The following is a 26,184-nucleotide window of genomic DNA, read 5'->3' as shown; positions in this document are numbered from 1 at the left end:
GTGATCAGTGAACTTCACAGTGCAGCACAGGCCATCAAAAGTTCTGCAGCCAAGTTGCTGTTGTTTGTGTTTACTTACACTTCTGATTTTTTTTTTTAAATCTTTACATTATTATTTAATTATCTCTGCTCCCTCTCTCTTTCTCGCTCCCTGTCTGCATGATCTGGTGTGAAAACAAAGCTCAAAATTCCTGGTGAGAACACAACTGTTGTCAAATACCCTCCAGCAGCTGCAGAACACGTCTGTTCACTGAATGACTTAAACTGCACTTTAACTGATGAGTTCCACTCTAAATCTCAGTGACACTTCATCCAAAGCCTCTGTTTTGACTGTCAAAGGCTCAACTTTGTTGGCTTGACAACGGGCACTTGTCATAGAAAAGCTGCCATTTTGCTCAGTAATGAGGCCCTATTAGCAAGTAGAGGCTCTCACTTCACACTTGTAAACTGTAGATTGAAGCTTTCACTGACAAAATCAGTGTGAATGAATTATTGCTGTGTGGGACTGTGTGGCCGGCCTGTGCCATGTTGAGGTGTCCTCCAGCTGAGCTGTTTTCTGGCTGAATTGTTCCTTGTTTTCAACAAGGTGTTTCATGACTGCCAAGTCATAATTTAAGTCCCTTCTAGTCAAAAAGTGTTTTTCTTAATGTTAAATCACTGTGCAGAATGATGGATGTATAGAAATTGACACTAAAAGGCGGTTTTCACATTCTTCTGCTGGAGAGGAACATCTCTCTCTGTGCTCACCTTAAATCATACATTAATGCAAGATTTTGTGAAATCACACACACACACACACACACACACACACACACACACACACACACACACACACACACACACACACACACACACACACACACACACACACATATATATATTAGACTATGAATCCAGAAAGAGTAGCCTAAAGGCAGTTGAACTTTTTTTGGTAAAACTATATATGACACAGTTATTATTATTATTATTATCATTGTTCAAAACAGAAACTCTCTTTTAAAGAGCAGTTTTTCTTTTTCTTTCTTTCTTTCTTTCTTTCTTTCTTTCTTTCTTTCTTTCTTTCTTTCTTTCAATGTAATTTTAGGATGTCCGCAGATCTTCCTCATACTCTGTGCTCGATTGTATCGGACATAAGCCCCTTTTCTGTTATCAACTATTCGGCCTTAGTTAAACAAGGAAGCGGACGTTCTCAGAATAACACAGAGCTAACAAAGCTAGCTGAGACCACCATTGGCAAACAAAACGACTGATTCAACCGCTGGGTTTATTCGCTGACAGCTTGGCAGGTTTAACACCCGCCTCGTTTCGACAGGTTAACGCTCATGGTGAAGGACAGGCTGCTGTCATGATGACCGGACCGCTTGAATTTGGAGGCTCTTCCTTTCTCCGGGTTGATGATGTCGGTGGGACTCGCTAGTTACGTCTGAGCTCCTCACAGCGCGGCAGCTGCTTCACAAGTTGGCTGTTGTTGGACAGTCTTCTCGGGGTAACTCATCTCCTTCACATCCTGCAGATTATATTAGCTGGGCTGAGGTAACAGTAATGCATCTTCAGTGTCCTTCTGTTAGCAAGCTAACTTTGCCGTTTGACAGCATCTCACAGGCCACAGCACGGAGCGCTGATTTAAGGAGGTAGTGCTCCATCCGCTTGTTCACGGTCACCAGAAACAGTTTAGTTTTACACTGAACTGCTAAAGGAGGATGATCAGGGATGCAGTGCTCTCTAAAAAAAGTACCCGTGCAGTTACATTTAGGATTACTGGTGTTGATAACAAACTATTGAAGGAATAGTACATGTATGTACATGTATACATGTGACAGCTGTACCTGAAAAGATACTGATAGTGATAATGTGGTCATATCGACCACAGTATGTTACATTCAATGCACTGATGCTCTTAGATCTACGCTCACAGAATTATTAGAGAAGTTTCTCTCAGATCACTTTTGAAGGAGAAGAGGTTCAAATAAACATGTGTGACCATTTACAGTACCATAAATAGTTTGTGTTAGATATCATCCATTGCTGAGAGTAACGTAACATCAGGCTGAAAATACCTGAAACCTTAGGTGCCCTCTGGAAGGTTTAAGTGTGTTGCACCTGTTTTGGGTGGGGTCAGAAGTGTACTGAGGCTGTGCTCCTAAAATCAATATTTCATATTTGGACACACAAAGAGACACTTGCGGCTTATTCTCATGGCAGCTGACTGCTCTTTGTATGTTTAAGTCGCTTATAAACTGAGCACAATCACATAGACTGCAGGCTGTGTTGCACCTGTAAGCACACCTGGTGTACACTTCACTCTCTGCAGCAGCATTCTGTTAAGTTGCCTTTCAATGGCCGTTTCAGTCTGGGTTTAGGGGGCCTGTGACATTAACAGGTCAGAAATCGTTTTGTGTTTTCACTCTCTGAATCCTGATTCCTGTCCTGTGTGTTTCCCTCAGTCTCCGCACAGGGATGACAATGCACAGTGTGTCCCAGGACTCCTCGCAGGGTGCAGGAGAAGGGGGGGAACTGGTGCACACATTATCTAAAGAGACCCCCGGGTCCCCAGATGCCTCTGAGCTGGGGAGCCCACGCTGTACACCAAACTTTGACCTCTTCAACATGGTGGTGTCCTACAAGAGAATGGCTCTGTTTCTAGAACCAGTTTCAGATGCAGTGGAGCTGACCCGCTTCCTGCTCGGGTGTGTATGTGTGTTTGTTCGTGGCCTGTTCGGGCATCGTGCCATATAATTGCTTTCTGCCTTGAGTGGTATTAGCAGAAAGACATATTTGTATTTTTCAGCATTCAGTGTCATCTGTTTTTCCCCCTCAGATGGAAGATGCCTGTGTGCTCTCTGCTCGTCTGTGTGTTTCTCAATGTCTTCTTCTGCACCGTTAATGAAGGTAAGATGAGGCATTAGGCATTGATATTGATCCAGCTATTGCTTGGTGTTTTGAAAGATGCTTGAATAATTGATTAACTTGCTGTCGTGTCTGCCTCTCTGGTATCAGTGGGTTGGTTCACAGTGGGTGTGATAGCTCTGTGTGTGCCAGCTGCCCTGGGTTACCTGCAGGACAGGTGTGGGGGCAGAGCCTCAGAAGCTGAGCTCCAGAAGCGGCGTTACCACGCCGTGCACCGCAGAGACCTGCAGACTGTTCACCTCAGCAAACAGGAGGCCATGCTGGAAGTCAAAGACCTGTAAGATGCACACTGCAGGGATCGAGATTATATGCTGCACGGCTGCAGCTAATGATTGTTGTCATTATTGATTAATCATCTGATGACTTTCTTGATCAGTTGTTTTGTAGGTTTCTGAAATATCAGCAAAAAGTGGGAAAAAAAAACAAAAAAACCACAACAATTTCCTGAAGCCAGACTTAATGTCCTTAAAGCTATCGTCATTTATTGTTTACTGTTAGTAAACAAACAGTTTTGCTGCTACCTTTTTTATAAAGTCCTGACCTCACCTGCGCATTGTTATTGGCTGGGGGCTACACACCCACTACCCAACGGTTGAAGCCTAGAAACGTCCTGACCACGGCAAAATAAGAAAATCAGGAAATATAGATGCACAAATGTGCCACAAATTTAAACTGAAACTTGTTGGGCACAGCTTCGCCATTTCTTGGGTACTCTCCACAACATCTAATCGCCTGGAGGCCTTAGAAAATTGTTTAATTAATTTCCTACATAAAACATTCGCAAGCTGTTAAATAAATAACAGCTTTGGGTCCTCGATTATCAAAACAATGTCCTACAGCTCACAAACTTCACAGGATCTTTGTTTTATACCATTGTTAAGTAAATGATTCATAAATAGATCATTTTATGAATGGATTAAAGATAATGACTAGACTAACTGAGGTAACTGACAAAAATATCAATTAGTTTCCCTTTTGAGAGCAGGTTTACAGACTGTGGCCACATGCGTGTGTGACATTTGTGCACAATGTTTGTTCATGTGTGGGTTACACCGTATCTTTTGTTTCTTGTCTTCATGAGGTTGAAGCACCTGGACGACATGCTGTCCTCTGCCTGCCTGTCAGCAGAGGCTATTTACAAGGTCCTGTACTGGGATAATCACAGCAAGTCATCAAGGTCTGCATGAGACACAGACACACAGTAAACGGCCTTTTTTGGAGAATGCATTTTCTGTGATATTGTTATCCATTTCCGTGTTCACTGGGAGGCTGCTGAGCTCAGTCCTGTTTCCCCTGGGTCACCGAGCTCTCAGTCAGGCAAGACTTCAGTCAGCTAATAGAGCCACTTGCTGCACCTCACTAGCTAACGTCAGCTAGTAACTACAGCCACAGATAACTCCAGCAACAGTTAGCGCCAGTTTGCCCCCTTTTTGTTTGGAGAGGCCTTCAACTGGTGGCATAATTAGAAACATGCTTTAGATTCATGTTGGGACGTAATTGGGTTGTGTGCTGTAATATGTTTTTTGGAATATTGGTGGAATTTCCCTCAGAAAACCAATGCAAGCATCTTCATTTAAGTACTGTTTTATGCAAGCCTTGGTCAGTAGTTTTAGCATTAACTGGATTAAATATCCGCCTACTGTGCTGTCTGATCAATCACTCTTATGGTTCATCTCACTGTGAGCTGACCTTTGTAATGTCTCCATCCAGGTTCTATGGAGGTATGTTAATATTGGTGTGTCTGATCTACGTGGCTCCAGTGGGGTGGGTGCTCGCTGGGCTCAACAGCGCCATCTTCCTGTGGAACAGAGACTTCTGTAGAGGTGAGTTCATCCTGTCTGGATGAAGCACAGGATAAACACGCCGTCTGATTTAAGAAAATATAGCTGAAGTAAAGTGTTGTTCCAGTTTTGTTGGACCTCAGGAAGCTGTTCCACATGGGCCCGGCCCAGGCCTCAGAGGGGGTGAGTGAAGAACAGGACCAGGGCAACTTGTTGGACAGGACGCCCACACCAACTAGTCTGGAGGTGAGAGGAAGGACCATGGTGGAGACAAATGCATGTGCATTTTTAATGCTGAAGGATTTATTGGTTGTGATTTACATTAAAACCAGACATGGCTGTAAGCTTCTTATCCACTTTATCCCATGCTCTCAATGTATTTATCCAGTACCAGTAATGTCAGTCCATGCACAGATTTGAGCCATCCATCCACAGAGCCACTTCTGCGGCACTGATGGAGCTGTGACTTCATTCTCCAGCAAGGCTCAGATTAATGTGGCTCTGTCTTGTTGGAGGCCACTGGATCACAGCAAGGCAGCAGCACACTGCAAAATAAAAAATAATCAAAGGGGATCATGGTTCAAGAATATGAGTTAATCATCCCACAGTTAATTACATCTTCCTGTTTACTGAGTATCTCAGATAGATGAGTCAGGTGCTGATCCTGGGACAGCCAGGATTCAGGAACTGTCTGGAGTGTACTTGTCAGTGCAGTATTTATATATTAGTGTGTGTGTGTGTGTGTGTGTGTGTGTGTGTGTGTGTGTGTGTCTTTGATGACAGGACCTGTCTCCTGGCAGTGTGGAGGAAGCTGAGGAAGCAGAGCCTGATGATGAATTCAAGGATGCCATTGAGGTAAATACTCCTCTAAACTTAACTGAACTGGAGGTAACGAGCGACAAAGTGACTCGTTCCGGTAATCACATTACATTTGTCTGTAATGCAGTAATGTAATGACAGAGATAACAAACACAATGCACTGAGCTCAACTTGGAGAACCATCACAAACAGTTTGAATGCTAAGGTGAATGAGAAATTTCAGCCAGAAAAGTACATTTTATCAAATTTAAGTGAAATCTATAGCAGGATAAAGTGTGTAACAATTCCCAGGGTCACAGCTGTCGGAGCTTACCGTCATTGTGTGAATAATCCTCCTCTCATGACGTGTGTCCTGTTACTTCCTGTTTTTTTTCTGTGCTGTCCTCTGAACCCAGGAGCATTCAATATCCCTGCAGGTGAGTGTCGCCCCCCTCTGTTTAGAAGAGACTAGTGCACTGCCACCCAGTTAACTCTCACTGTAGAGCTACTTGACACATGAACAGCAGCTTCATGCGTTGTAAGCCGGTGGCCCTGTGGTGGAGTTCTTGCTTTGCTCTTTGAAGCATGGTTCTGGGTGTGCTCCTGTGTAATCACACTGAATATCAGTGTTTGTTTGTGGGTAACGTTGTTCTCATGTGTCGCTCTGCTTCCTGATTAGGAAACCCCTCTGGTCTTAGTGGTAAGTGGATTTCCCGGTGCCTCCCATCAATCCATCCATCTGTTTGTGTGCTTTTATCATTTGATAGTGATAATGATAATCCCATCATGCGGGGTGCTCATTCATTTCTGGTCTGCATGACTGGCATTGTTCACGAGACATGCTGCATTAGTGAAATCAGCTTTTCTTTCCTCAGTAAGATGGACTCATTCATGTGTTGCAGTGCTTGCGTGTTTTGATCAAAACACATTATGAACTAAGTGTTTTGCATTGAGGCCTGTTCTTTATTTCATTACAGCATGTGTTACATAAAAGAGTTACTGCACAATAGCACGTATGTTTTAGAGCTTGTGATCGGCAGACTTTACTTTTCAGTGTAGCTGACTGCTGTCTTTTCAAATTGGCTGTCTGCAGCAAGCAGAAACGAGTTGTCCTGTTCCTTGAAAGCCTCGTTTGTCAGGGCTGGGTCGGATGGTTTTCTGTGGCAAAACAAATTGCTTTCTCTTCTTCCTCCTCTTTCTACTCTTACTCTCTGTTCCACGTGTACCGTCTTAAAAAGTCATAGTTGTGCCTTTCAGTGGTTTAGGTTGTAGCATAGCCAATGATCACCAGAAAGTGTAGAACAGACCCTTTTACTAAGTCTTTTGTACATGTAGGTACATATAGATATAAATGTAGGTAAATAGATAGATTAGGGTGTAATGAAGGGAATTCTTTTTATCTCAGCTCTTCGTGGGGGTTTGGTGTCTTTATGTTTGGCAAACAGATGAAATACAGTTGTATACAGTATGCAGTACATGTGTTTTTCCTGTTGATACAGGAATACCACCTTGGTTTATCTCCCAAGTAGTCCCATCATCATCATCATCATCATGTTGCCATCACCATGATTGATTCTATTAATCAAACTGGCTAAAATCATCCAAGTGAATGTTCTCCGGTGCAGCCCTGCTGCTGAGCTTGGCTCTGTTTCTTGGCCAGGTTTTCATTCTCCAGTTACTGGAGCTTACACAGCATTTAAATGCCTTTTTCTTTGTCCGCCTCCCCTCCTTCCTCCCTCTCCCTCAGGAGGATGATGACGGGCCTCTCGGAGCTCCCGAGTATGACACCATCTCTGAAAATGGACTGTTGAGCCGCAACGAACCAATACGCAGCAAGGTGTCCAAACTGACGGAGAAACTGCGTAAACGCTACCCCACCACCAGCACAGGTCAGTCTGCTCTGACTCATCCGCTGGTTTATTTCCTCTTGTTATACGTCAGCGATGAAAGAGGAGTGTTTCTTAGGCTTGTCTCATATGTTCGCTCTGGACTGCTGCATTTTGTTTTACACCTCATAATCCTATTTATCTCTGTCTTTTTCCTCCAAAGGCAACTGCTCTAGCTGCAATGCCGTCTTCTCCGTGCTGAAGAAAAGGGTGAGACTGAAAACTTGTGAGAAGAGTTGGGGATATATTTAGGCATCACATCATCATCATGTTTGATTTTGTCTTTTATTGGCACAAGCTTCAAGGCGGCATCTCTTTGTATTACAGAGGAACTGCAGTAACTGTGGCAACAGCTTCTGTTCCCGATGCTGCTCCTTCAAGGTGCTGAGATCTTGCATGGGAGCAACAGGTGCCAACTTTTTATTTTTACACAGATTGTTAAAATGTTCTGACAGCTGCATCGTGTCACATCACAATACCCTGCTTCTGTTTCTCTCACTCATCTGTTCTCTGAGTTATGATCTCATTCTCTTGTTGTTTCTCCTGCAGCTCCAGAGGCCCAGAGAGAGACTGTGTTTGTTTGTGCTGCCTGTAATTCGTCTCTCATCAAGCTGCAATGAGGTGGCGGGCCAGTTTTGTCTCCCAGTGGCCACCAGGAGGCCATTCACTGTTCGCCCCAGAGGCCAACTCCAAGTTACTGAAACCCTAACACATGCCTTGGTTTTCAAGTTAAGCACTTCTGTCTGTGGAGATACCTCCCGTGTTAAACCCCCCATGTCTTTACCAGTTGCATCCCTCTTGACCTATTCATGTTACTTATGGGACTTCTACTATAATATGTTAAATGAAGAACTGGACCTTGTCAATCAGTGAGACTTTCTACAGAGCACAATGGCTCCAGAATCAAAGGACCTTTCCCCTTTGCTGTGCAGAGGGAGGTGTAAAGCATGCAGGGTAGAGGTGAGATCGGGCCGGTGCTGTCAGGTGATACAAATAAGGTTATAGGTCAGTGGCTTTGCTTCTACACGCTTTCCCTCGCCACAAAGTTGATTCCACTTGAACGTCGTTATCTTCAGCCCTGTGTAGCAGTTTACCTGTACTGTAATGCTGAGAGGACTTCCCTGTATGAACAAGACTGAGGCCAGCACTGTATGAATTGGCCACATTCTCAATGAATGCGATGGTGTGAGCAAAGGCTCGCAATGGGAATTTGGTTTGTTTAGACGAACAAAATAATGGATGTACAACCAGAAGAAGAAGCTCTACGTTTGGCTTTGATTGCCACAGTGTGCACAGGCTGGTCAGAGTCTTTGCCTGTTTGCTGTCCGCCAATCCACTTTGACCCGCAGCTGGTCAACAATGTCACGTGGTTAGCACTGGCTGCGTCCATGTCTTTGGGGACAGTGTTTTTGGTTTAATTCTTTTTTTTACCAGTTGCGTCTGCTGCCACTACAAGCCACATGTTCCTCCTGTTGGTAAGCACATTATTTACCAGCCCTCGAGTTGATATAAATACAGGCTTTTGTTCATTTACCTAAAAGCTTTGATTATATATGCGGTTCTGCCACTGAAAAAAAAAAAAAAAAAAAAAGCTTTTTTAACATGGCGTTGCCACCAGCTGGAGGAACTTAGAAGACATAAGGAGGAGCAGATATGACATGCCAGGAAACAATAACTCTGTGGCAGTAGACTGAAAATGCCTGACCTGCAGTGAATCACAGTGTATTTTTGCCAGTCTTGATGTTCTGGAGGCTGGTGAATCAGTTTGTTGAGCGGACCAGCTTGGCGTACATGTATTGATCAAAGTGATGCTTCATTCTGGTTGTCATTTTTCCTGTGTTGATATATCAGATAAGCTTTTTTATTTTGCATAGAAGGCAGGAAGTCCAAAAAAGCTGCTTGAGGTCCCCGGAGCCCGTGCTTTTCCTCTAACTGGATCAGAGTCGACCCTACTGGATTAAGGTTGTTTGAATGGACTGAGCAGCCAGCTGAAATTGTCATCAGAGCCTCACACTCTTGAAAGCGGGACTTCAAAGAATTCATGTGGAGGCATTACAACCCAAAATGTGGATTTTGGTGGTAAAATAATTTTAACCATGATTCAGACACAGATGATTGTAATGATGTTCGCTTTGCTTTTACTGTAATCATGTATAAACTGTCACTATAAATTGTTCTATTATATCTAATATATTTAATTTAAAACTCCAGAAAGTGCAAGTTATTATTTGACCTAATAATTCAGACTGTACATATTGCCCTTATGTTATGGCTGAGATATGCCATTATTGAAATAAACTGTGATGATTTGATTAACTTATGGTCATAAGTGGTAAGTATGGTCTTTTTGACTGGACTGTATTGACTATTTGGTCCAAAATTGACTAATTTACTTTGAATATAGTTTTTTTTTAAATGGGACACTGCCTGATTGGAATTTGAACGACATAAATTCACTTTAAATATGAGCAGTTATTAAACTTAACAGAAATGTCTTCAGTTGGCAATAAGACACAAACCTTAAAGGCTGCTACAAACCATATTTTTATATTATGGATGTGTCACAATGACTGAAATGTGACAAACACACTGATTTCCACAAATATTGCCTGACTGCAGTTCCCTTCAGCTCTGCAGAGCGTTTTAGCATCTTTCAGCTTGTTTTGGTTTACTCTCAGGGTTTTCCTCAGCATCGTGTCCACATTAACAGGCAGCAGTTTTCACCCAAAAGACCTCATGATTAACCAAACCGCTTGCTGCAATTACACCACTACTGGTAGCATTCAGCTACTGAAGACAGCAGATATCTCCTCAGGAGTAGATAGAGAGAAAACAAAGAGTCAATATCAGACTCACATTCACCATGTGACCAGAAACAGGACTCTGAGTGAAGACTTCTGTTTTCAGTCTGTCTGTTCGCTGTGGAAACAGGAAACTGTGCAAACACATTTGACAATAAGCGGTCAGTGTAGCCAAAAAAAAAAAAAAAAAAGCTCAAAAACAAGTGATTTCATGCAGGTTTAATGCTTTTCCTTGCTCCCATGCAATGCAATAGCCGTGCACGTCACAGCAGGAAAAGCTGTGAATAATAACAAGAAATAATGGCTGAATTCCATTTAGCTGCTTGGCTTCCAGGGCTCTGCTGCTGGGCGCGTTAATGTTTTTAATGACTCCTTCCTTTGACACGCGAGCACATTTAAAGCAGCGTGGACGCTCGTGTGAGGCAGCAGAGCAGCTGATTTAGTGGCTGAACGCTGTCCTTCTCTTAGCACCGCCCCCCCGGCTCCCACCCCGCCCCTCCCCCTCCAACCTTCCCCGTGTCCCACTAAAGCGATTTCAGCGCATGCAGGGACTCGTACCTCACGGCTACGGATGGCAACATGGCGACAGAGGTAAGCCTGGCACACTCTCTGTTTATTCCCCCTGCCAAGGTTTCGATTCCCAGCACAAACAATTGAATGGCTGTCTGAACAGAGGAGGCGCGGGGGCAGATAACATGGTCAGCGAGGGCATGGAGGCTGCACACGGTCCAACTGTGCCACACTTCAGTCACCGCTGACGGCTGTGTCCTACATTATCATGCCAGGTCCGTCTGAAGGTTGGCTCGCTTTGTTTTTCTTTTTGTGCTTTTTTTTTTTTTTTTTTTGAGGGGGGCGGTTTAAAAGGGAAAACATGAATGTTGGAAGTCAGCTGTGCTTCATAGGAGCAGAAATGAGGCAGAAACAGCGGGAAGCGACGCGGTCCTCCACGGTGTTCAGATGTGGTGAAAGCAGATCTGTTTTTATCTGTGGGACGCCCCGTTAATCCGGTGACAGGCCACTGTGTGGACACTGACCACACACACACACACACACACACACACACACACACACACACACACACACACGCACACGCACCCCGCGCGCAGGGACAGCGTTCAGCACCATGGACAGAAGCCATGCCGCCCTGACCTTCCTCACTGCTTTTCCAGCCTCCGTCCGAGCTTTTAGAAAGGCTTAAAGAAAGAATGCTGATGACCGGAAACTGGTGTTTACCCAACACACACACTTTGATGCAATCAACGTTTCCAGCGTAAACACGAGGGATTACAAGAGTTTGGATGCCCTCACATCAGTCTGCCTCATCTTGTTCTGCCTGATCGATCTGTTGTGAGCTGTAGTGAAACGTTGTCCTCTCCTCCTGCAAGCTTTACTCTCCTGTACCAGAGAGAATCAAAGTGTGTGTGTGTGTGGGACAGATAGTATGTCCAATGCTGGGCTCTGCTCCAACAGACAACAAGGCAGAAAAGAGCGCAGACACCGAGCCACAGAGTGATTGATCACATCTCATCTGCGTCTCCTCTATCATCCTATACTTCCGATTCAGCCACTGTTTGGAGACATTACGAGTGAACGGGTGCGCAGAGAGATGGAGCTCCCTCTGGGGACTCATTATAAACGCGTAACTATCGTTATATTTGTCTCTCTGTGTGTCTCATCCTCCTCAGTTCCACAATCTGCAGGAGTTGAGGCACAGCGCGTCTCTGGCGAACAAAGTCTTCATCCAGAGAGACTACAGCGAAGGAACCACCTGCAAGTTTCAGACCAAGTTCCCCTCTGAGCTGGAGAGCAGGGTGAGGAGACGCCAGCATGCATTCAAATGTATATTTGTAGTCATCATAACACTGTTGCTTGTGTGAGGAAAATACTTCAAGAGCAACACCTGATAGAAGCAACTGTAAGGCTTTGATGTGTCTGTTAATGTGCGGTGTGAGACATGCAGAGATGTCTGCTAATCAAACACTAATGGAGGCAGCACGCTTTGAATGAATGAAAAAAAGACAAACAAATTGGCATGTTTCCAGTGTTCTCCCAGCTGTACCCCTGCACAGAGGATTGATGCGTTTAGAGTGGTTAACAGTTTAAAAAACATAATATTGGAGGGGACATGACTGTGCAGACTAATGCTTATGTCAGTTTTATTTATTATCTCAAGGACAGAGCTGGTAATTGTAACGCCATGGTGATCCAGAAACATCTCGCTTTGGTGATAGCTTTAAGACTGTGAGACATAGTTCAATATAAATTACACATTCAGTACACATGTGTAGTAGTTTATGATGTTTTTGCATTATTTCAGGTTTTTATACAAAGCATAATGTAAAATTATGGCACTCTGGATATTATAAGATTTATTCTAATTACATTCATAGTTCAAAGCACTGGTTCATTTGGCTGCATGCTGACAGTCGAGGAGCTGTATGAGAGCCCAAAGAGACAGCTCGTACCGCTGAGCTGAGCCAAATGAGCTGACTCACTAAAAAGAGCCAGAATTCCCATCATTAGTCTGTCTGTCCTTTGATTTTGTCAACAACCGATCATCCGACTGACTTTACACTTGGCGGGTGTATTGCTGAGGACCTAAGTGTGAATTAGAGTGTGAATTAGTTTGGCTGAGCGGTTCTCTAGAAAGCTGAGAAACATTGCCTTGCAGAGTCGGGGAGGCCCTGCAGTTCTGGCATGCATGAGTTTGCGTTATACCCAGAGCCACAGCGAGAGGGCGCTGTGAGATCGAATTCGGCATCAGCTAGCTTCAGTTTTAATGTTAATGTTTTGATAACCCCACACGGTGGTTAACTTAATGTTGTTAGGCTAATGTTAGAAGCTACCGTCAGTGAATAATGTTGGCTTGTCCTTTGTAACAAGCTATAACTGGGGATAGCTGGCTAGCTTCAGCATGAATTCAGACATTTTATCAATAGTAATGATATAGCTATAAAGATTTCACTGTTCCGCCTGGATGATAAACTTCTGAGAGTTAGAGTTAAACAACAGAGCTTTTCTTTCAGCATCTCCCGCGAATGCTGACATTAGTCCATAAAGACATGTTTTAATGGCCTAGTTTGACGTTTTAATACATAAAATGAGTTTGCTTTTCATGTGTGCTGTGTGCTTTTGGCATACATTCAGTCAATGAAATGACATTTAAGAGGAAGAAATAACAGTAATGATTTTTAATAATTAAGTCATGGCTCATGTTTTGGGAAAACTAAAACTGGTGCTATACTGTTGTATTGCTGTGTTGGTAGTAAAGTTTGAAAAGAAAATCTGACTTTGAACAGGTACAAATCCAAAAAATGATCCTCACCAATCCCAACCCTGCTTCTTGTGACTCTTCATGCGTCCCCAGATTGAGCGGACACTGTTTGAGGACACAGTGAAGACGCTGAATAACTACTACGCCGAGGCAGAAAAGATAGGAGGCCAGTCCTACTTGGAGGGCTGTCTGGCCTGTGCTACTGCATATCTTATCTTCCTCTGCATGGAGACGCGTTACGAGAAGGTCAGACTGGGGATCTCAATGCATTTTAATGGTCTGGGACAATAACTTGCCTCGGATTCCTTACCAGTTCTCCTTATTTCTTCTGTCTGTGAGTTAGGTGCTGAAAAAGATAGCTAAGTACATTCAGGAGCAGAATGAGAAGATCTACGCTCCCAGAGGGCTGCTCATCACAGATCCCATAGAGAGGGGAATGCGTGTCGTATCCTTACTCTGTGTTTTTGGTTGCATGCGTACAAAAGATTCATCTTTTCTGTTTATGTAACGCACTCTCCTCAGTAAATTCTTGGTCCCTAACTACTCTCCCATCAGATAGAGATCTCCATCTATGAAGACCGGGGCTCCAGTGGTTCCAGCTCAGGGAGCAGCTCCGTGTCCGGCAGCACTGCTCGATGACCGTGTACTTCCTAACTCCTGCGTCCCCGTGATCTCACAACCCTGGAGGACAATTTAGGACAATGATGCTACTCCTGTTCCAACACTTAGCCCACACCCGCTCACACAAAGGGTTCACTAGCTTTTAACAAAGAGAGGTATGTTGCTCCTGACATGCTAACATATGCTGAAGTTGTTCAAGCTTTTTTTTCACGGTGAACGCTTAAAACACACTCTTTAGTAGTTTCGTTTTTGCAAAGCAATCTGCATGCGCTGACACGGTCCCGATCCTGTAGGACACAATGTCTCTGTGTAAATTTTGTTAGCGATACTTTGTGTGATCGTACCGGTACCTTCCTTCCTATCCTCGTTGAAGTTACCACAGCTGTGTGTAATCTGGTCGATGAGAAAAGAGGGAGGAAGGAAGTGCAGAGGCTGGAGTGTAGACCACAAGTCTCACCAAACCTCATACCTTAGCCACCGCAATTGCACCAATACAGTCCATATCAGCCACAGCTGCACCCTGACAGCACCAGACCAACCAAGAAACTGGACTAAGCTCATCACCATCAACCCTTCACACCAGACACTGGCTGTTAAGATTCTGGCAAATGTAAGTAGGATATACAAGTGTTTGAGTGGAACATCACACAGTTTCACCTCCCCAGAGCCCAGACATCCCTCTTCCTCCTTCACCTCTGATATTATTTGTGCTGTCTGATAGCAGATGAATGTCATTCAGCCCGTCCATGTATATGATGTAGCAGATCTTCCATTTTTCTCATGTGAAGCCTATATTTTATTTGTTAGGCACACGAACAGACACGTGCACAAAACTAAGTTCTAACCTCGTGGTCTCAATGAGTGAGACCAATTCTTCCTAAATTTTGATTATGCAAGGTCATACTGTACATTGAATGCAGTAGTAAGTAGACAAAGGATGGGTCAAAAAGTCTTCCTTAATCTCACCTGTAGTGGTTTAAAATACACCAACCCTTCCTTGATTTCCGAAGAATCTTCCAAAGAACGACTACCAAAAAACTGGCTCACAAATGTGAATGTGTCTCGTATTTTGGTGACATTTTGTGCAAGAACAAACTTTCGTACTGCTTGTTGTTTGATACACATGGCAATGAGGTATATCTGACCGGTGTCAAATAAATACTGTTTCATCACAGCCACACAGAGCTCATCTTTCTTTATTGGACTGTAAATCTAGAAAATTGACCTTTACTGAGGCTGACATTTTGATTTGTCACAGCAGGAGAGGCACAGGTGATTATAATGATGATAATAATCAGTTTCATTTCCACTCAGAGCAAGCAGCTGTTAGGAATCCAAAAAGCAATGATTAATGCAGTGAACATGGCCGACACAGCACCAAACAGCAGACGGACACAGTTAATGACTAGATGGTGAACACAATGAAGGATTTAACAGCTACAGAGCAGAGATTTCCTTCAAGAGATGGTGGAGACCAAAAATAGAGCTAAAAGAGACTCAAATCCCTCATATTGCCTGAAACATGACCATAACTGCCTGATGTAAATAAATGACTTTGTTAGGTTATAAAATATCAATGTTGTGGCCAAAAAACAAACAAACAAAAACAATCATGACTGCTAAAACGTTATTACAGATGTTTGACGCAAACAACAGCGCTTTGCTTACTCACAATTGATTAAATGTGAGAGGTTTGTCACCTTGGCTGGAATATGGAAATGTTTTCATTTCACAGGGTGAAATTTACTGTAAATTACTGACTGAAAAATAGGCCCAAGGATATATATTTTATGCACAGAAGGCCTTTCTCAAGACATTTTGTAAATAATAAAATGACGGCTGAAAGCCATTTAGCTGCTTCATTTTAAAGGTCTTGGTATTGTGCATGCTGGCTCACTGTCACACTGTCATGACTTACTGGCACGACAGACACCGGTGCTGTTCCTGTATGACGAGCCAAAATAAAAAAGGCTTTAGCACATAATGATGATACCGGTTTAAAAGTGACTACTCATGCACTAAAAAGGTCAAATTAAAAGAGCCTTGTTAAATTTGATGTTGTGACAAGCTTTGGTCAGGAAAATTCCCTCATGTTTGGATGCATGCTTGACTGGATATATGACACTGCAGCAGCTGGGTAAAGGGCATAGCACTGATCCCAGTTTTTCAGCCTTCATTTGCTACATGGGGGGAGTGCCGCATGCACCAAGCTCAAATGTCCAAACTGTAAGGTGTCCACACACTAAGAAATGCATTCTGATAAAATTCACTCCCTATTCCTGCATGTTACCAGAGGTCAAGTCCTATAGCAAATACTTGCATGCAGTGCTGGATAAAGGCTGTCTTACTGTATCATTGTTACTTTCAAGGCTATCGTCCCCTGAGATCCGCCAGTGCAGAGAGCACCATGACACACTGTAGTAAAACTGTTTTAAAGGAGCAGGCTTGAAACGTGGAGACAGAGGTGGAGTGGACGCCATCATAAAATGGAGCTGCATGAATGGAAAGACAGCACAGAGGACAGCAAGACAAAAATGGAAGAGGGAAACAAGGAAAGGCAGCCGTCAGATTGAAACAGCACAGTGCAAACAGTTGAAAATGATGGAGATGGCACTTAAGTGGAGGAAGTTGAGAAAAGGTGGAAGAGAGGTGTGCAAACACGGGACACTGGGGAATAAAAGAACTCAATATCTCTTCTTTGTACAGGAAGCTAGTCCTTTCTGATTATTCCAGTTAGTTTGGGTCAGCCACACACTTCCTGTCTTGTTCTGCTCACTCATTCTAAACTGGCTGCTGCTGTTTATGACAGATATGATTTATTTGTACATATGAAATAATAATCTGACCATACTGATTTGTCGTAGTTTATTTAGTTTGCCATGGCACACAGTTAATAATCATAACCTAGCAGTAGCAGTGAAAATAATTCATGATCAGCTTAAGAGACAAATGAGAAACACAAAAATATGTAAACTACTCATAGAGTAAAGAAAACAGCAAGGCTCCTGTCTTACAGCACAGGCAAAAATCCAAGTATTTTAAAGCCATGTGTTTGCTAACATTATTGTATTTTCCACAGCAGTTTTGCTGCATCTCATGTGATTATCCTCACAGACCTGTAGAAACATAAACAAGGAAGAAAATCAAAAAGAAAACAAATAATAGGTGATTTTAAACGCTTGTATTGACTCGGTTCATTTAAGAAATAAGTGAAAAAATTGGCTTACCTGCACAGCGGCCATCCTGGACAGTAAAACCTTTACCACACTGAAGGAAGAAGAATGAAATTAATTATTCAAACCAAATATTTGAATTTGTTTAGATTTTACAGACAAAGAGCAAAAAATGATGATCTGTCACTGACAGACATGATGCTATCAGAGGCTGGCTGGAACATTACCGATGTTCATAATTCATGCCGTGGATCCGGTCTGCGTACCTGCGTGTCATTGGCAAGCACAGCCCTTTCCCCTTCTTGGGGATAAGCGACTTCCACCACTGAGTTCATTTCACCAGGCTGAAGGGTTCGCGTGAAGGAGCTGCCATCTGGCCAGGAGACCTCCAGCACCTTCACCTCATCGTTTCCTGAGAGTTGTGGGTAGAAAAAAAAAAATCACTGAGCATCAGGGTTCCAACACTTTCTGAGGGTGTTAGGACAACCTGTGCTATTGCACGTTGAAGGAATAGTTAAGAGACTTTGGGAAACTCTTGCTGTCTTGCTGAGACTTAGATGAGCGGTTTGTTACCACTTTCATGTCTGTATGTTATGTATGATGCTAAAGCCAGGAGGCGATTAGCTTAGCTTAGCATAAAGAGCAGAAGCTGGGGAAAGAGGTCGCCTGGCTCTGTCCAAAGTTAAAAAACATGCCTGCAGTGACTTCTCAGGCCAGGTTACTGTGAGGTCTGCAGGGGACTAGCAGAGACGCTGCACATAATAATGGCAGAGAGATGTGTGTTTGAGTGTCCCATGTTCTTTCAGCGTCTGCAAATGATAAATGTATGAAGAACGTTACCTAATCCAAAGTGTGCGACAGGCTCCATCTCACACAGGTACCCTGAGCCTCCGTCAATGATGCGTGTGTGAGCTCCACTCTGACCGGTGAAGGCCGTCACTTTGGCTCCCCGCGCAAAAGAGCCAAACTGGGTGCGAGGGATGACCCGCAGCCAGTTGTTGGACGAGCCCTGATGAGGTTGGATAGTTTAGGTTGTGGATCTTTAGGGCTCAGTTCCAGTTACTCAGAGTTGAATACTTTTACGTATATTAAGCTGATAGATTATTTTTACATTGTTGTATCAATACTTCTACTTAATCGAAGGATCTGAATACTTCTTCCACCACTGACAAACAAAGACGTGCACATACACACCTGTGTGACCTTGAAGACCGAGATTGGCTGCTGGGCACTCTCTCCATGTGCCAGCAGCAGGTCCAGCTGTCCGTCCCCGTCAAAGTCTGTGACAGTGCCACCTGTCCAGAGCAGACAGAGAGCTTTCACTGCACCAAACTACACAACAACTTCACCGTGGTGTGTATCTGACAGCTGGGTCTCTCTAAATCTCAGCCAAATAGTAGCAGAAAATTGTCTAATGTTGCCTGTGTTGAGTTTAAAGAGATGGCTGACCTGTTCCTCGCCCCTGTGGCTCGGCCGCATCGCCAACATTCAGCTCCTGGATCAAAGGGTCTGCATCAGTTCTCCTTGATACCCTGCAAACACACATGAAAGATTCTAAAAAAATGTGTTTTACTGCCAGCTGTTTGAGATTTTTTAATGGATGCTTCTCACTGGACCTTGGGTTCACATAATAACTGAAACGTTACCTGAAAAGCCTGTTAGGGGCATTGCCTCTGTAAGCTATGTTGTTGAAAAACACGTCCAGCTCTTTGTCGTTGTCTAAGTCAGCAGCGATGACTGTGCGAATGGGTGAGGAAGCAGCAAATCCTCCAGCAGCTATGTTCTGCACAAGGGAACATGGTCAGGGCTCGCTTCATCAAACTCTTGGCATCTCACAGACTTTTATGTGTCGCCCACTCATTCGTTGTCTGTCGCTGTTCTCTGTCCTTACCCGGAATTTAGAGTCGCTGCCCTGCAGGAAAAGTCTATGTGGGCCGTTCCAGTTGCCATAGACGATGTCTGTCCTGCCATCACCGTTGAAGTCAGCCAGTGCTACTCCTCGGCCATGCTGGTATTGGTCCTCCACACCTTCAGAAGTTGACACAATATGCAAAGCCTTAGTGCTGGAAAAATAATACACCATATTTGGATATGATGTCTTTAAATGAAAATTCTGTTACTGAAAATAACGATGCTAACATGCTGATGTTTAGCAGGCACAATGATAACTATGGTCACCAATTTAATTTGGTGTATAAGCCTAATAACATTTGCTAATTAGCATGAAACAAAGTTTGGCTAAGGGTGAGAGTAATGCCATCAGCTTTACAATTATCTCGTTTATTCAGTCATAAACAGAAGTCTCTTCATGGGAATCAATCCAATAGTCATCGAGACAGTGTCGAGACAGGGCCAAATCAACTGACAGCCACTGCGATCCCTCGAGCCATGTGTGATGTGAAGCCAATTAAAAGCATTTTTGCTCCTGACTATACCTGCGCTCAACTTCTTCATTCCCTGTTATACTCACCTGACTGTCTGGCCACATTAGCAAAAGTCCCATCTCCATTATTCTTAAACAAGAAGTTGGGTCCGTTCTCGTTGTCACAGAACACATCCGACCTCGCCTGGCTCAGGATCGGTCCGACCACCACACCGCGCCCACCTGCACAAGCGAACTGTGAATGCTTCAGTTGATTCAGCACACTTCAAAATATCAAAGCCTTCACTTCTCCAACCCGACTCCTGACCTGTGAACTTGTTGACCCCGGCCTCTGCAGCCACGTCTGACAGAGCGACAATGCCCCTGGTCACATCACTGGCCGCTTCATCCATTTCCAACAGAGCATGGGGGCCGACGTTGCCACTGGCATAGTTGGCTACATAGACTGAGTAACGGCCTGTTCCCTGCAGAGCAACAACAGGCAACACTGTGAGAGGAAGGAATTGTGAATCAGTGAGAACTCAGTAGGAAAAAGAGAGGATGAATAGGTCTACTGACCTTTCTGTCAACACATGCCACCGAGCGTCCTGCCATGCCATTAGCGACGCCACGACGCACATTGAGCTCATCGCTCAGAAGATCTTCAAACCGGCCGTTTCGAAACTTGAAGAGCTTGTCTGAATAAGTTGCCCGTCCTGCATTAAAAAAGTCACCTATCATGAGGAGGAATCATTCAACTATCTGAAACGTTCTGAGGACAAATCATAAGAATGTACCATTTACCAGAGAAAGCATTGTTTGTGTTGAGGAAGTAGATCTCCTCACGTCCATCTCCATCCACATCGCAGGCTGTAACGCCAATAGCATTTCCTGCTCGGTCCCTCAAGGCGTAGTATGGAGAGTTACTGTCATCAATAGCAATGTTTACCAGTCTGTTTTGAGTGTGATCGTACTTCAGCACCAGGTTGGGCCCGTTGTACCTTAGGGAGAACATCACACAGGTCTGTGTCAGCTCACAGATGAACAGATGCATACCATCACACCATCAGCAGTTCACACTCACCCTGCCACAACCACCTCCAGGTCGCCATCACCATCCACATCGGTTACAGCCATCCCATAGTTGAGTTGTGTGGGGTTGTGCAGACTGTCAGGAGGAAGCACCGTCTGTGTTACAGCCTGAAGCATGGGCTCTGAGCTCTGGGCGAGGGTCTGAGGATGCCAGAGTCCGACCAGGAGGAGCAAAAAAGCTGAACCCCACATCACTGCAACCTGGTGCAACACCGGGAAGGACTGTGTCATGCATTTCAATTCAATATGGGATAAACATAATGCATCATGGGCAAAAAGTAATGCTCAAATATACAGTTTGTTCATGACATGATAGAAAGCATATTTAAATCCCTCAGTCAGCCTCCACCATGAGGAACATGTATTTATAGGGGAACTCCAACACACACGTTGCACATATTGACTATTTGCTATGTGTCTCTTGTGAATCTCTCATCTTTATGAACCACAAACACTAAATCACTGGAGTGGCCAAATCATGTATGAATGAACATTAAATCATACACAACTTTCAAAACAAAGAGATAAACAACATAAAATATCGTGAAACAATCAACGTGTAAACAACAGTCTGAAAGGATTCAAAGAAATCACCAAAAAACAAAATAAAATATAGAAGAAAAGGAAAAAAAGTTAGTTTCTAAAAACAATAAAAATAGCCATAACAGAAGACTGATTTAAGCATGAGGTGTCTATTCAAATCCACCTGTGAACATCTTAGTTTTCCCATTTTGAGAAAGTAATCCTACATTTGAAGATGGATCATTTCTTGATGCTTACATACACCTCCCAGAAAATCAACATATTTGTAACTACAGTCCATGATCTGCACACAACCATACTGTTACTGTTGATTTAGGAAATTTTCTGTATAAGTGATGAATTCTTGTTAAATTGTTGCCAAAAATGATGCACGAAATAAATAAATAAGAGACTACCTCTTATTTTCTCCAACAAGTAATTCATGCAAATTCCTCCTCACTGCTTGTTGGAAAAACGTCTTACCTACACAGCTCTATCAGATATAGATGATCCGACTTTGTTGCAGCGTTATCATTTAGCACTCCACCTACACGATTTACCCTTTCTAAAGTTTACGAAACAGCTTGTGTAACGTAGAAGATCGGCCAATCAGCGAAAAGCTGTGTGAATAATTAGACTGTTGACCAATAGTTGACATGTTCCTCTGTACGCATGCCCATTAGATGCGGAAGTCTGCACTGTTTATAGGAGCCGCATCACAAATACATCACAGAAAGACCACTATCGAGCGACAGCTCATTAAAAATTCATGCCGGGTTAGAAATCATGACATATAAAGACAATAAATATTCTGATAAAAACAAATTCGACACAAACAAACCTGCTCGCCGTACAGAAAGGTTCAGTTCCAGCGCCATACAAGAACACAGTCTCCCAGAATACTTTGCGTTGACCTGCGCCTGCGTCAGTTGTGCGACGAAAATCTGTCCCTAAACAGACCAAACACTGGTAAGATGAAACAGTTGTCCTATATAATTCAGTTAAAATGATTCAAATGAAATGAAATGAACAGAGTGCGCTTTGATATATATTGATATGAACTTAATGTTCTTGGGTTCAATAAACAATCATTACAACCTCAACGAGAAGGAAACTAGCTAAATTGGTAAGCTAGCTAACGAACGTTAGTTAACAGCAACGGAACTTAATCGTTTAGACGCTCTTTTTTTTTTCATTTTAAGACTTTTGTCGGAGCGATGAACTAGTTCAACTCGTCAGAATAAAATATAATTCATACTGTAATAACCTCATTCAAGACTCGCTTGGAAATTTGTTGACGTGGTTAAGAAAGATTTCATATTTGATATTACCTATTGTCATTGCATTATCTCTTATTCTGTTTCTTTTCCTCTATGATCTAGATTTTTTAACATAATTTAATAATGGAGTCAGAACAGCCAAAAGAAGACTCTGCTCCAGCCCAGCCAACACCCACACCTCCATCTCAGTCAAAAAGGCCAAGTCAGGCTCTGTACGTCCCCAAGCAACGACTTCATGGCTCCAAAGACAAAGCTCAGACTGAAGGAGCAGTAAAACCAAGAACCAGGCCTCGCTACACAGACAAGGCAAGGAAAAATGCCAAGAACAAGAAGGACAAGGCTGGAGCAGCGGGTAAGGGAGTGAATGTTGGAGGAGAAAATGGAAGTGAGATCCGGGATGGTGACAACAAGACTCATGTAAAGGAAGAGCGGTTACAGGACACAGAAGGGCAGGTCAACGGGCACTCTGACGCAACCAGTGTGGACGCAGATGCTGCCACACGGCTGGAAGCGGCATCCCTTCAGGAAGAGCAGGGGGAGGAGGAGAGTTGGGACACCTTGTTCAATGATGATGGAGATTGTCTGGATCCACACCTGCTTGAAGAGGTGAGGGCGTGGTGTAGGTCTGAGTGATATTAGAAATAAAAGTCTAGATAACCAGAAGAACATTCCCAACATTCAAATACACTCATTTGCCATTTTGTTTGCACATCTAGCTAAAATATATGTCTAATAATTATTTGATCAGCTGATTTATAGTTCTGCCTTAATTCCCCTTTTCTCTTGTCTTCTCTTGGCTTTTACTTCTTCCCCAAACTATTGTCTCATCTGCTCTTCCTCTTCTCACTTCTTCACCCTTCCAGCTCGCTATAAAAGAAGGTAGAAAGAAGGAGTCAATACAGCAGCCCAGGTTTGATTACTACAACATGGACGGAGATGACGATGACGACATCGACCTCAGAGACGACGAGCTTTCTCACATTGTAGAGATCTACGACTTTCCTGTGGAGTTTAAGACAGAGGACCTCCTCAAGTTATTTCAGTGCTACCAGTATGTATAATTCAGTATTTATAACTGTACTACTGTTAGCCTGCATTTTAAGATCAGCATTGGAATCCTGTCTAAAGTACAATGACATCTGAGTGAGTGTAGGATATATGTACGACATCTGAGATCCTCAAGACTCTGAATTATCAGTTTTAATTACCTGGTTATTGCAACAGCTTTTGTGTGTCTGTGTTCTCAGACAGAGAGGCTTTGACATCAAGTGGATAGATGAATCACACGCCCTGGGCCTCTTCTCAAGCCCCATAGCAGGTTAGTGAAGCGCTGCTGCTAATTAAAGGCAGAAAGAATAAAGAGGATTAGTGAACATGAGTAGACCCTGACCAACCAACTCTGACTGAAAAACTCAACATGATCAACATTAAGTAGGTGTTAAGCTGTGGTGCTGAGCTATTTAATATTATTGTAAGTTGCATGAGGAAATGTGTTTGAATCTCTGTGACATCATCTTACAAATGTCCTTTTTTTAATTCAAATATTAAACAATACTTCCACATTTGCATTTTGTTTGTTTTCTGTTTTTTAGCCCGTGAAGCTTTAAGATCCAAACATCCGCTGATGAAATTGCGACCGCTTTCCAAATCCTCCTCTGCCACAAAGGCCAAAGCCCGAAGCTGTTCAGGTACAAACACAGCCGCTTGTCTTCTCTGTCTCACACATTTAAAGGCCAAATACTGCCTGCGTTCCTCTTTATTCTCCTTTCCTCTCATCACCCAGACTACCTCTTGCCTGCTAAAGAGAGACCTCAGACAAGTGCAGCGCTGGCTCGCAAGCTTGTGATCGGTGCCCTCGGTGTAAAGAGCAATCTTACAAAGGAGCAGCGTGAGGCTGAGAGGAGGAAACTGCAGGAGGCGAGAGGTGCATTATTTAGAGATGTTATGTTCAGCTTATGATTGAGGTTTTCCGGAGCAGAACCCTTTTGAAGTCAGTCCTTTCCACTATTAGCCTTGATGTTTAAGAAGCAGACTTTGGACTGAAACACTACAGATCCTCGTCTTGGGCCGGCTAATGCATTGACTAATGGAGTGTCAAGCAGGGTGTCATTAAGAAAGAATATGGCGTCCCAGTCTCTCTTCCCGCATTAGAAAAATATAAGAAATGCAGAACAGCTCTCATCTGCCTGTTTGAGTTTTTGCATGGCAAGGTTTCCACCACAAGAGGGAGCTGTTTTTATATTTTACAGACGACAAATGCAAGTCGATGCCAAGAGCAGTTGCTCTCCATCCACTGCTGTGCAGATCGTAAGAGGTCTATAATCAGCAGAGCAGCCATTTCCCTTCACAGTTGGAACATAAGTATATAGGCACAGAAAACCACACATGACTGTCCACTGAACAACCAGTCAGAAAGTCAGGGCCTTTAGTATAGAAAACTAAAAAAAGCACCTTTGTTCTTTGCATGTGCACCCTGCTGTGCTCTTTATTTAAGATCACAACACACACAGTCACTGTCAGTGCAGAAACGCATCACGTGTTGAACATTGTGTCCTTGGAACAGATGCCACATATGGTTGCATCCACATGCATTCACCGCTGGCTCCTTGGTCTGCCTCAGCTCTTCACTCCCCTGCATGTGGCAAAGACAGGGATTCAAATTTAGAGCAACAAATCACATAAGTGTTGTTTAGTTTCGGGCCTTCGCTGATTGATATGTTGAACTGTGTCTCTGTGATTTACCTTTCAGAACAAAAGCGCCTGGCAGCCAAACAGAAGGAAGATGCTTGGGAGGGGAAGTGACTGGACAGAAAACTCCCCCCCCCCCCATCTGTTTTTTTGTTTGTTTGTTTGTTTGTTTTTAGATTCCTTGATTCAGCAGAGGCTAAAATCTCCTCTGTTTCTTTTCCTGCTCTGCTGTTTTTTTTTTCTTCTGGCCACTCCTTCCTATCACCACACTGACCAGAAATGGATTCCTTCCAGGTCTTCACCAACTGTTACTAAACGTCTCATCGTGCACTCTCCGTTAGCCTGCAGCGTTACATCAGATGAGAGAGTCCCACTACTGTACCCTCACTTTGATGTTCGCTCTGTCCATGCAGGGACTGTCGCCTGTGTGTCATGGCCGGGGTTCCACTCAACTGCATTCATGTTTTTTAACATTGTAACTGTGGTGGAGCACTGAGTCTAATCATTGGTAATGATGGTGCAAGTAAATCCACCTGTTAATGTGAGGACAGCAAAGATTTCTGCTAAAGGTTCTGCAGTATTAGATTCAGTCCCAATGATGCAGTACATCCTGATCAGACTTAAAGGTTTTGTCATTTTCAGAATGTAAAGTCTTGCTTTTTTGAGGCTCTTTGATCAAAATTAATTCTTAAATATTTTCTGGGAAATTAAAAGCCCAAAGCCAAAGAAGCTGCTACAAGCAGAGCTGATGATGATGATGATGATGATGGTAATGAGGTTGTTGTTCATTCTGAAGCCACCATATAGGCTCTTTTGTCTTCATCTTATTCTCCAGTCGAAATGAAAGAAAGCGTTTTTGTTTGTTATGTTTGTGACTTTCCTATGATGTCCTCTTCTAAAACAACCACAGTAATGTGTTCGTCCAACAATGGAGGCAAAAGTTAATCCTTTCACAAATTGACCTTTTCAAAACAGTGTTAATAAAATTGAAATTAAACCA

General features: G+C 43.4%; 4 protein-coding genes across 11 annotated transcripts; 3 read left to right on the top strand and 1 right to left on the bottom strand.

The window, feature by feature from the left end:
- Nucleotides 1-1,147: 1,147 nt before the first annotated feature.
- zfyve27 (zinc finger, FYVE domain containing 27) lies at nucleotides 1,148-9,692 on the top strand. Of its 7 annotated transcripts, none has more exons than XM_070971443.1 (14): nucleotides 1,345-1,456; nucleotides 2,455-2,686; nucleotides 2,818-2,888; nucleotides 2,997-3,183; nucleotides 3,988-4,083; nucleotides 4,617-4,729; nucleotides 4,815-4,933; nucleotides 5,471-5,542; nucleotides 5,902-5,922; nucleotides 6,165-6,185; nucleotides 7,233-7,374; nucleotides 7,535-7,581; nucleotides 7,699-7,780; nucleotides 7,921-9,692. In XM_070971443.1, the coding sequence occupies exons 2-14, from the start codon at nucleotides 2,457-2,459 to the stop codon at nucleotides 7,989-7,991; spliced, it is 1,272 nt and encodes a 423-aa protein (XP_070827544.1). In that variant the 5' UTR covers nucleotides 1,345-1,456; nucleotides 2,455-2,456; the 3' UTR covers nucleotides 7,992-9,692. The 7 variants fall into 7 exon arrangements, with proteins under 7 accessions (XP_070827553.1, XP_070827588.1, XP_070827544.1 ...); XM_070971434.1 differs by having other exon boundaries at nucleotides 1,346-1,485; XM_070971469.1 differs by lacking the exon at nucleotides 5,902-5,922 and having other exon boundaries at nucleotides 1,346-1,485.
- Nucleotides 9,693-10,664: 972 nt separating this feature from the next.
- golga7ba (golgin A7 family, member Ba) lies at nucleotides 10,665-15,247 on the top strand. Its single transcript, XM_070971502.1, has 5 exons — nucleotides 10,665-10,763; nucleotides 11,858-11,983; nucleotides 13,540-13,692; nucleotides 13,790-13,891; nucleotides 14,002-15,247. Exons 1-5 carry the CDS (start codon nucleotides 10,752-10,754, stop codon nucleotides 14,083-14,085), a joined length of 477 nt encoding a protein of 158 aa, XP_070827603.1. The 5' UTR covers nucleotides 10,665-10,751; the 3' UTR covers nucleotides 14,086-15,247.
- A 1,671-nt stretch (nucleotides 15,248-16,918) lies between these two features.
- Nucleotides 16,919-21,822, bottom strand: crtac1a (cartilage acidic protein 1a). 2 transcript variants are annotated; one of them, XM_070971413.1, is made up of 14 exons: nucleotides 21,700-21,822; nucleotides 20,687-20,895; nucleotides 20,407-20,603; nucleotides 20,182-20,318; nucleotides 19,931-20,087; nucleotides 19,711-19,845; nucleotides 19,132-19,268; nucleotides 18,887-19,023; nucleotides 18,690-18,772; nucleotides 18,435-18,535; nucleotides 18,081-18,249; nucleotides 17,507-17,652; nucleotides 17,295-17,334; nucleotides 16,919-17,183 (listed from the first exon to the last, which is right to left on the bottom strand). In XM_070971413.1, the coding sequence occupies exons 2-14, from the start codon at nucleotides 20,884-20,886 to the stop codon at nucleotides 17,176-17,178; spliced, it is 1,647 nt and encodes a 548-aa protein (XP_070827514.1). In that variant the 5' UTR covers nucleotides 20,887-20,895; nucleotides 21,700-21,822; the 3' UTR covers nucleotides 16,919-17,175. The 2 variants fall into 2 exon arrangements, with proteins under 2 accessions (XP_070827514.1, XP_070827522.1); XM_070971421.1 differs by having other exon boundaries at nucleotides 21,633-21,738.
- A 295-nt stretch (nucleotides 21,823-22,117) lies between these two features.
- r3hcc1l (R3H domain and coiled-coil containing 1-like) lies at nucleotides 22,118-26,184 on the top strand. The gene is made up of 7 exons (XM_070982487.1): nucleotides 22,118-22,185; nucleotides 22,599-23,102; nucleotides 23,360-23,547; nucleotides 23,744-23,814; nucleotides 24,089-24,184; nucleotides 24,280-24,420; nucleotides 25,246-26,184. Exons 2-7 carry the CDS (start codon nucleotides 22,620-22,622, stop codon nucleotides 25,296-25,298), a joined length of 1,032 nt encoding a protein of 343 aa, XP_070838588.1. The 5' UTR covers nucleotides 22,118-22,185; nucleotides 22,599-22,619; the 3' UTR covers nucleotides 25,299-26,184.

This window comes from Chaetodon trifascialis, chromosome 2 (genome assembly GCF_039877785.1).
Source record: "Chaetodon trifascialis isolate fChaTrf1 chromosome 2, fChaTrf1.hap1, whole genome shotgun sequence".
Lineage (NCBI taxonomy): Eukaryota > Metazoa > Chordata > Actinopteri > Chaetodontiformes > Chaetodontidae > Chaetodon > Chaetodon trifascialis.
The sequence above is the reverse complement of the archived record's forward strand: the minus strand, read 5'-3'. Positions and strand labels throughout refer to the sequence as shown.